Raw genomic sequence first — 9,917 nt, 5'->3', positions numbered from 1 at the left:
TGTACTACAATCTTTGCACTACTGTTTAGTTAATTAATTTAAGTTGGCACTACTGTTTATTTAATTAATTTAACTTTACACTACTGTTTATTTAATTAATTTAACTTTGCACTACTGTTTAGTTAATTAGTTTAACTTTGCACTACTGTTTAGTTAATTAATTTAACTTTGCACTACTGTTTAATTAGTTCATTTATATTTATTACTCTATTATTTTTATTGTATATATTGTGCATTTTTGTACTCAATATTTTTTATTTTTTACTCTGTTACGTTGATTGCTTACCTGTATCATAATGCTGCTATAGCGAACAAATTTCCCCTTGCGGGATTAATAAGGAATCTATCTATCTATCTGTCTGTCTGTCTATCTATCTGTGTGTCTGACTATCTATGAACTTCAACTCCCAGAAGTACTTGCGTTGGTTCTCTATGTTTACAACCAGCTGACATCCGGCGTCTTCCCGTCCTTTAGCTACCGATATACCACAGTCAACGATATCCTAAACCCAAAGAAGCAGAAGTCAACGACAACCATCTGACACTCGATATTTTACTCATGAAAAGCGCTCCCCGCTGATTCGTCAACTCAACTGAATGCAAAATTTCATCAAAGTCGTCAGATGCAGGTGAGCGCGACAGGACTAAAAATTGCCGTTTGCACATCTAGTTAGCCAGCTATAGATAGCAGGATTAGCATAAGCTAACACAGCAGCTAATGCTAATGTTAGCAGAAGCCTTCTTATTCGCAGCCATCACTTTCGACATCTGTCAGGACGAAACTTGGTGCTAGTTGTTGTCCTCGGGTGAAATAAATGTACCCGCTGTTTCAATACTAACGTCAAAACACAGCTAATTAGCAACGATTGTGGTAGTTGGCTAATGTTAGAGATATTAGCCCGCTAGCTTAGCTAGCTTAACGTCTACTGGTAGAGAGACTTAAGGTAACGTTACTAATCTCGTCGCTGACGTAGCCTGACAAGCTAAATTTGTTATTTTAATTAGCTAAACCATGGTGAGGTGAGCCAGGCTATTCACTACTTACACGATTTATGCTAACTAATCAATCATGTGCTCGTTTGCCATTTGATGGACAATGTTATGACATTAGCTGTAACGCTAGCGACACGTTAGCTCGGTGGATAATGGATTATGTGCAGTGCAGTTATGGTGCCAGGCGGTGGGAAGCGGCTTCACAGTGGTTGTGTTGTTTATTTCAGGGCTCTGGCCCCGTCTCCAGCAGCTGAAGCACACCAGCCCTGTCCACTCTGATCAACGTCCACGGCCTTCCTCCTTGCTGAGCCATGACCACTCAGAGGGATCTTGATATGGTGAGTGAGTGTCTAACACCTTTATGAACACTATTTTTCCAACAGCAACACAAAGCCACGGTGATAATTCGTGTTTGTTTGTGTTCTCTACTTTGTAGCCTGTCACACTTAAAGCTGCTGCATGATACACAGACATACTACATTTCATTATTATGATTATATCGGTACAGTAACGTTTCCTCAAAGTTAAAATGATTTAGAGTTTGGGGGTCGGGATAGGGAGGGGGTGTCATGGATTAGCCAACGTCCACAAACACTTAGCTGGGACAGTGACTGCTGTTCCTGTGAACACCATCTGTCTAATCTCAGTTAAAACGTTGCCCTACTTTCCTTTCAAGGTTTAGACGCCAATTGATTGTACCCTCTTACTAAATCCTGACCACAGCCCCCCACTATATGAATGGACGACAGTTATTTAGAAACGCTTTTTTGGGGGTTATTTTTTATTATGACACCTGGCCGCTTGCTTTCTCGCCTGCAAGAATTCACTTTATATCGAGATTTCACAAAGAAAAGATGTATATGTAAAGCTGTAACCAGCTGAATTTTGTGTGTTGGTGATCCGCTTGTCAATTAGACAATCAGTTATTTTTATGCTAATGTCAGCAATAAGGAAACATTTATTGCTGGAAAAAATAGTCAAATAATCAGAAAATTAATCTCCAACAATTTTGAAAATCATTTTATTGTTTAAAATATATAAACCAAAAATTCCAAATGTGCTGGTTATGACTTCACAAAGTGTAGATCTCTGTTTTATTTAATTACAAATTCAACTGAAAATCTTTTAAGGTTTTGGGCTGTTGGCGAGAGAAAACAAGGCACACATTGTGACGTTTGTTTTTAATTATATGCTGTCAGAACATTGTTTTAAAACATATTCAAACAAATGTTGTAAAATCTTCTATCTATGATACCTACATCAGGTAAAGACCCACAGCTAGGCAGAGTGGGATTTAATAGATCATCTTGTTGGCTTGTTATGTTTTTAGATAACTTGACCAACTTCAAGAATGGCTACGCCTTTAATAGCTCTATTGACCCTAAAAAACAATTCTTAGCAGCAGTGTTTGAAGGATTTAATGTCGTTCTTTGGATTGGAGAACCTCAAGAACATTTGTGATGCAGGATGTAGCGGGATGTTGCCATGGGTAATCAGGCAGATCTGACTTTGTTTTTATTTTGTTGGGGATGAAAGGGATGGGGACGGGAAAGGGGACAAAGCTCGTTAATGATGACATGGGTATGTAACTTCACATTGAGGTTATTGAGTTCAGAGGGGGGAGGGGAGGGACCACCGAGGGAGGATTGTATTTGTAAACAGATCAGAGGGGTTGTCCCTCCCTGTCCCCCCCTGATGTCACATCTCATGGTTAAGTCTCTTTGTTCTCTCTTCTGTGATTTATTAACTCAAATCAAGATCATGTCCCTCCTTGTGAAGAAGGACAAATGTCGGGGAAAATTAATCCCGTCCGTCAACTCTGACTCTTGAGTAGAGGTGTCCCAGTAGAAAGTAGTTGATGGGATGTTGTTTTTTTCTCCAAAGTAATTTTTTGGAGTAGCGGCATAATTGATTAGAGATGATGGATTAATAAGGAAAAGGACTTGATGCAGCACAAATCAAACGACTTAAGGTCTAAAATGGATCAATAATTCAGGTCAGAGTGACGATAAAATCCTGGCCATGAGCTCACCACAAGATAGATACAGTATAGAATAAGTGGACAAGTTGATCTAAATGTTAAATTATGACAGCAAATTCTTGGCTATTGTCTGCTTGACATCTATTAGAAGGAGATGGAGGGAAACCACAGTTTATTTGAATTGATCAAATCTAAGTTTAAAAAAATCCTCAAATAGCAGTTTTAAATTAAATTACATGAAAGGGAAATGAAAGAATATTGTACATGATGATCAACAATAATACTAGTTGATACAGTGTACATACAGTATGGACGTGATGCCCATTTTTAGACATTTTGACCCGATGAAGGTCCAACATGTTTATTTAAATACATTTGTGGTTTGGAGTCGGTGTGCGTACCTGAAATCAATGACCCACCTGGTGATGCTCCAGCAGCCACAGTGGGAACTGTTTTACATATTTCAGAGGAACTTTGTCTTTAGCTTGAATAGGCTGAGGTCAGTTGATTGACTTGGTACAAATAACACCGTCGTTAATTTGTCTTAAAGCTGAAGATTATTGTCCTCGTACATAAAGCTAAAAGTCTGTACTTCCACCTCATAGTCTTTCATTTCAATGCAAAGAAGCTAAACCAATTGTTGCCTTCTGCTGCTGTCATTAGTCATCATAATTGCACATTAACTGTTTTTTTTACTACAATATAGAGCTGCGACCAACGTTTATTTTTGAATTCTCTAATTATTTGGACGATAAAGCCAATGTGACGTCTTCTTTATATTTATTTTTTCTCTGTTGTGAAAGAAGGTTCACATAAGACAAAGAAAAGCAGAAAATCATAATTAATCAATTAGTTGTGTCAGATCTACTACGACGTGTGTTGTAATTTTTTACATGTTTCTGTGCCTTGCATGCAGAAGAAGTTTGTGATATTTAAAAAAATCTTGTACCAGGACAAGTGTTTAGTGTGAATTTCCTGATGTGAGTGTAATATTTAGGCCTTCAAGGCATATTAGTTTGTTTTTTTTGTAGTTGCCCAGAGGATGAAATGTGGAGGAAGCCCCACTGTTAAAGACCCTCCCACACATATGCACAGTCCCCCCTTGGGGCTACGCACTGGCCATGTAAATTTAATAACATGGCCCAGAGCTGTCTGGGACACCTGGGGTTATCGCATTAGCCCAACAGCCTGGAGAGGAGCTCGCAGCACCCGGGAACTAAAGGGCCAGTGTTCCCCCATCAGCCCCACCCTTATCTGTTGTCGTCTCTGGCAACAGGGGCTCACTTCAGTGTAAGCCCTCGGTGGATGAAGTCGCCCAGTCAAAGGGTGGAGATCTGGTGTGGATAAATCTAATTAGGCTGGAATGCCCGTCTCTTCACAGCCTTCTGAAGCTCACCTCATGACTGAGGAGGTTAGAGGAAGTGGAGGGATTCCACCACGACTAATTAAGAAGAACTTTAATGGACGTTTGGTGTTTGTTTTTTTGTCGGCTAATACAACATTTCTATGGATTAAGCTGGTTTTTGTTTTTGTTTTAGGTGCACCTCCGCCTTATCCTGGTCAGTGGGAAGACGCAGGACTTCACTTTCTCCCCAAATGACTCGGCCACAGACATCGCCAAGCATGTATTTGAGAACTGGCCTGCTGGTACGTTTTTAAATGATTCGGTTTGCATTATTTAGTGCGTTTAAGTTTCAGTGTATATATTTTACAGATTTTATTACTTTTCACTAAGCAGTCCTTCAGCTTCAGTCGCAGCTTTTGCTGAAACTTATTTATTGTCATTGTCTGCAAATAATTAATATTGTATATGATATTGATTAATAATAATTAACTGGTTAATTGTTCTATTTCCTTTTACTATGACAGTTTTCTTTGTGGCCTTCCACTACTGAATACCTGTAATGCAAACCTTGTTCGCACTGTTCACATTAGAAGTGAACACAGGCTAACCACAGTTTAAAAGTTTTAAAGTGATCGGCTGGGTAATAACGGTATTATGGTGTGGTTAGTGACCGTAAACAATAGAGCTAGATCAATATATACACCAGCCGATACAGATATATTGGTATCAACGTACATATCGGCTGAAAAGTAACAAGAGATTACAGCACAGAGATGACAAACTAGTTTTTAAATAATTTAGGTCGGAACTGTGTCACGATTACAGTTGATTTAAAGTTGATTTAGTAAACTGGAAAATATTCGCTCAGGATCTTGGTCAAAATTTTGAAACCAAACAAATGGAAATGATCTGTTTCGAGACTATTCATGTCATGTGTTTATAACATTGGTCAGTAGCGACACTGCAAGTAGCGCTGTTACTACTATTTTATTGGTCAAGTATTAAGGTAGCATCCACACACGCTGCATTTCTGAAGCTCAAGTGCAGCAGAGCTCTCTGCTGCGGTCTGAAATAGAACCGCTAAGGACCAGTAAGTGACGCCACCGCCGCTCGTATGTGTAGCCGACAGAAGCACTTCCGTATGACATCGCGTACCGATCCTTGATGCCTACGACGTCTCCGCTGCGGGGAAGACAGTCTTGTTTACTTGATGAAAAGGTGGCAGAGGGTGAGGACAGAGAGGAATCGATCCTGAGGGAGTCGCCCTGGCTGTAGGCCACAAATATACACTGTTTAAGTATTATTTAATGGTAGTAAGATGCACGGATGTTAGAATTAAGTGTGCAAAGTTGAATACACATTATAATTGATAAATATAGTATTCAAATATTATAGTTTACAGCACATTAGGCCTTTGTATATTTATGTTTTGTATTGATAGCATTACTACTATAGTAATAGTGCTGTAGTCGCTACGTTTGCCATGTAGCTGTAGCTTAGCTTGCTACATTTCTCTGGGGACTAGCTTCAGCATAGTGAAGTGCTTCATTTAATGTAGAGTAACTGGTAGCTCAGCTCACTACACTTTCCAAGTAGTTTGCCCAAAATTGGTGCATGAAATGAGCCAAAAATACTGTTTTCAAATTTTACATATCAGTATCGGCCTCAAAGATCCAGTATCGGTTGGGCTACATTTAAGTGAAATACTTGTTTCTCTGCTTCTCGACAGGATGGGAGGAGGAGACGGTGAGCAGTCCCAGTATACTGCGCCTCATCTTCCAGGGACGCTTCCTTCATGGCAACGTTACCCTGGGAGGTAAGACCACCCTTTAACAAAGACACCTTCATCCGTAAAACCATATCAAACACATTCGTTTTCCATCATGTAATTGTCATTTTCATCGCCACTTTCAGCATATTGTTAAATGTCGCGAAGAATAATACATCATGAGGTTTATTCCTTTGTTTAAAGCTCTGAAGCTGCCACCGGGCCGAACAACTGTCATGCACTTGGTTGCCAGAGAGACTCTTCCAGAGCCCAACTCTCACGGTGAGGATCTTCTCTTTGTCTGCTAATCATCAGTATCATTTCATTATCGTACAGGACGAGGTACTGTGTGGGATTTAGCTAGCTCCAGGCCTGCATATGTACAGAGAAAAGGGCCGAACATCAATTCAAACGTCTGTATTCAGAGATGAACAAGATAACTAGGACTGACGAGCAGTGAGCTGTGTACTGCGCGTCGTTCCCTCGCTCCTGTGCTGCGTTCTTGTTAAATATGCCGAGAGAGAAGGTTCTAGACGGATTCAAGGGTGTAGTTACCCTTTAAGTGCAAAGTGTCTGCTCAGGCGGAGCGCGGAAGTTGAACGGTTGCTTTTTGTTTGACCTTTCACATACATTGTGCAGTGGGCGTTTGCTTCTACTGCAGTTAACCTCAACCTCATCCCACGCTACATGTCTGTAGAGAGATATGTGCTTTTTATCTTTTTTAGTCTGACCTCTTGTCTCTGCTGTCCTGTCTCTGTAGGTCAAAGGAACAGAGAAAAAACCACAGAGAGCAACTGCTGTCTCCTCTTGTAAAGCAACAGAAGACCCTCAACCACACACACACACACACAGACAGACATAACACACACATATATACATGCATACACTGTGTCTCTTCTGCCTGTCATCCTGTCAGCTGTGGATTTAGAATAAATCACAGGAAGTCTGGTTGGACCGTCGCCAGCTTTTGGTTGAACGCTTGACCAATCTGAGGCTTTTTTTGTGCCAATATATTCACTTTTTTCGCCCCCAAAAATGTTACCGTGTCGGCCGAATTTGCCGTTGTAGTTCCTTTTTATTTAAAGATCATGACATTAAACTTACCTTACGCTCCCTGTTTGCTGCTGGACAAGTTTCACAGAGCTGTCGTACGTAGTGGAGGAGACCACAGAAGTGGTTGCTCAACGTGGACACAGTTGCTATAAAGAATGTGTTGGCTATTACCTTTCCCTACTAGTCACATGGATGTTTCCCCAGCTCTTACTGAATGGTGTTAACCCCTCTCTTTGCACTTAACCAGTTTGTTAATTCAGAAATGTTTATTGTGTTTCATCGTCATCATCTTTTCCCCCCCAATGGCTTTTTTTTTTTCTTTTTAAATTTTGGTCAGAGGAACAGACCTTAATTCCCCGCGTGGTAGAAAATGTGCCATCCTCCTCACGAGACTGTTTCTCACTAACTGAACCGGTCGGTCTGTATCAGCACCAGTGGCGTTTCCTCCATTACCATACACCTGTTTAGTTCCTGGAAATGGACCGATGGTGAAAAGACTTTTATAATGTGGAGTAAACACCCGAGGGGACGTTCAGGTCCATGAGAAACGGGAGCAGACTCGCGCCTTGTAGAAGATGGAGTCGGGAGGATTCGGTGGGTTGCTCGTGTGCTATCAGGTGTCATTTTCGCACCTCTGGCTTTGACTTTATTGACGAGGATGTCGACACGGCGGGCCAGTTAAACGCAGACAAAGGAAGCGGTTGAAGATGGGAGGGAGGAGTGTCAGTGTGAGGAACCCCCCCACTGGACACTGAGAACAAGGGGAGAGTTTCTGCCACTTGGATGAAGAGTCGTAAGGAAAATCTTTTGGTGGTGTTTCACCTCCTTTTCATTTGGATGCCGTCTTTACTTCATGTTTGCCTTTTATCGTGGAATTCAGTAATATCATTAATATTGAAATTTAAATATATCAATTTTTATCTTGTGTAAAGGTATTTGTTCAATTTTAGTGTGGGTGAGTCTGTGTATGAGTGTGTCTGAGGGTGTGTGATGCACGTGGCATACTGTATGAGGACTGGTTGAGGGCATGTGGTCTTTAAAAAATAAAATAAAAAAAAAAGTGATGCACTGGGAGTGTTGATGGGCTGCGGTTTCTTCAGAAACAGTCGGAAACCTTTTGATTCCTTCCATTGAGTGTCCTTTGGTTTGTGTTTTAGTCAATCAATGTCACTGCTATGAAGTTTAGCCCAGTATGATTAAATGTAAAAAAAACTAAAATGCAATGTGGTCTACATAAAAGCTTGTATTATAAATTAATAAATCTTTAAATAAGGCAACTTCTCTTGGTCCTTTTTTGCTGTTTCTAAAATGGCAACTAAATGACGAGCTGTGGCTACGATTACTTTCATTATTTAATGATTTATTTTTTACTGTGTGTGTGAGAGAGAGAGAGGGGGGGGGGAGGGGGAGGAGAATCATTACACTCTCACTGGTCAAGCTTTAATAAGAAATCAGGAGGAAATGAATGCCCTTTCCAGTGTACATGTAGCTTCATTTATCTTCCTCTAGGTGGCGGTGTTTCTCTTTGAGCCTGATGTTGGGGTCTGATGGAGTAGATGGGAGAATATACCTTTTAGTTTTGGCTGAACCTGATGCACTGATTCAAGTTAAAGTAGGACAATGAGTAAATCATTTGTTGACTTCTGTTTCAACATTGGACACAAGTTGAGTCTTCATGAACCTGACAAACGACTTAAAACGCTGTACGAGCGGAAAGAACTCAAAAAATAAATGTTTGTCGTCAGTTTAGTGACGCATGATGTGAAGTCGGGGCGCTTCTGTAGTTCCAATTGTTTCATAACTTTCTGTTGAGCTGATTTTCAGCAGCTTTCCTCCCGTCTGCCTCAGGAATCTGCTCCTGACGTGTAGCTGCAAGAAGTCCAGGTTTCCAGTTGACACTGGCAGTGTAGCTCAGGAAAAGTCAACCCACATCTTTCCCAACATGCTGCTCTTTCAAAACCTGCTATTGTGTTGAAGCGACTTGTCGTTCTACGTGTCTTCACTTTTTCCGCTTGCTCTTATCTGAACTGCTTTTTATTATCCGTGTTTACTGGACAGTCTAAACGGGAGCATCCAGAAGTGATGAGTAGTGTTTAAATGAGAGTCCAGGGAGGCAGTCTGTTGCTCTATGCTACTTAAGTCCACCACATTGAGCGCTGCTGCAGGATGAATTGCTCTCTGCGGTCGACATGACTCAAAGCACGCGTGCAGCCAGTTTTTTGGGTGTGTTGCGGTCGAACCAATACTCGGTCTGTCCCCGCAGGACTGTCTGCACTCTCAGCTGCCTCCCTACAGTCCTGATATGGAGGGCTTAACTCCCACTTCGGCAGCAGTTTAGAGTTTAAGAATTAAAGTAGTGTTTTCACACACATGAGTTGAACAGTCCTTTAGTTGTGCGTGTGTTGAAATCTACTCTAGTATGGTAGAAAGGTACTCTAATGAGGTCTGATCTGATTAAGGGATTATTTATTCAAGTTAAACAGGTTTTTACTTCCATAAATATTGTAAAAAACATTACATGTATACTTCTTTTATTTAACATTTTACTTAAGAACTAAAAAGTATTTGCTGCAGAATATACTTAAGATACTTAGACGGCATCACTACTGCAAATTTCTATTCTAATTCTACAATAGTGATTTATTATCATTACTTTAGCTATAATGTTATTGGAATGTAACATGTTTAGCATGTATCTCAACCTGAGACTGGTTACAATAGCTTATCAATTAAAAAAAAGATGTAATGAAGTCAAAGTATAAAGTTGTATGATAGTT

The 9,917-nt window shown here is 40.5% G+C and overlaps 1 protein-coding gene across 1 annotated transcript; it reads left to right on the top strand.

Annotated features, from left to right (window-relative positions):
- The first annotated feature begins 455 nt into the window (after window positions 1–455).
- On the top strand, window positions 456–8,413 carry ubl3b (ubiquitin-like 3b). Its single transcript, XM_076103991.1, has 6 exons — window positions 456–629; window positions 1,221–1,331; window positions 4,513–4,621; window positions 6,049–6,135; window positions 6,292–6,369; window positions 6,848–8,413. Exons 2-6 carry the CDS (start codon window positions 1,305–1,307, stop codon window positions 6,898–6,900), a joined length of 354 nt encoding a protein of 117 aa, XP_075960106.1. The 5' UTR covers window positions 456–629; window positions 1,221–1,304; the 3' UTR covers window positions 6,901–8,413.
- Window positions 8,414–9,917: the final 1,504 nt, after the last annotated feature.

This window comes from Anarhichas minor, unplaced genomic scaffold, assembly GCF_050575085.1.
Source record: "Anarhichas minor isolate MPS153535 unplaced genomic scaffold, ASM5057508v1 ptg000028l, whole genome shotgun sequence".
NCBI classification, from domain to species: Eukaryota; Metazoa; Chordata; class Actinopteri; order Perciformes; family Anarhichadidae; genus Anarhichas; species Anarhichas minor.
The sequence above is the reverse complement of the archived record's forward strand: the minus strand, read 5'-3'. Positions and strand labels throughout refer to the sequence as shown.

Excerpts from the sequence above, each read along its gene's own strand:
- ubl3b (XM_076103991.1), top strand. The coding sequence starts at position 1,305 with ATGACCACTCAGAGGGATCTTGATATG. Across the intron at positions 4,622-6,048 it reads ATTTGAGAACTGGCCTGCTG|GATGGGAGGAGGAGACGGTG; the intron begins GTACGTTTTTAA and ends GCTTCTCGACAG. Across the intron at positions 6,370-6,847 it reads TCCAGAGCCCAACTCTCACG|GTCAAAGGAACAGAGAAAAA; the intron begins GTGAGGATCTTC and ends CTGTCTCTGTAG.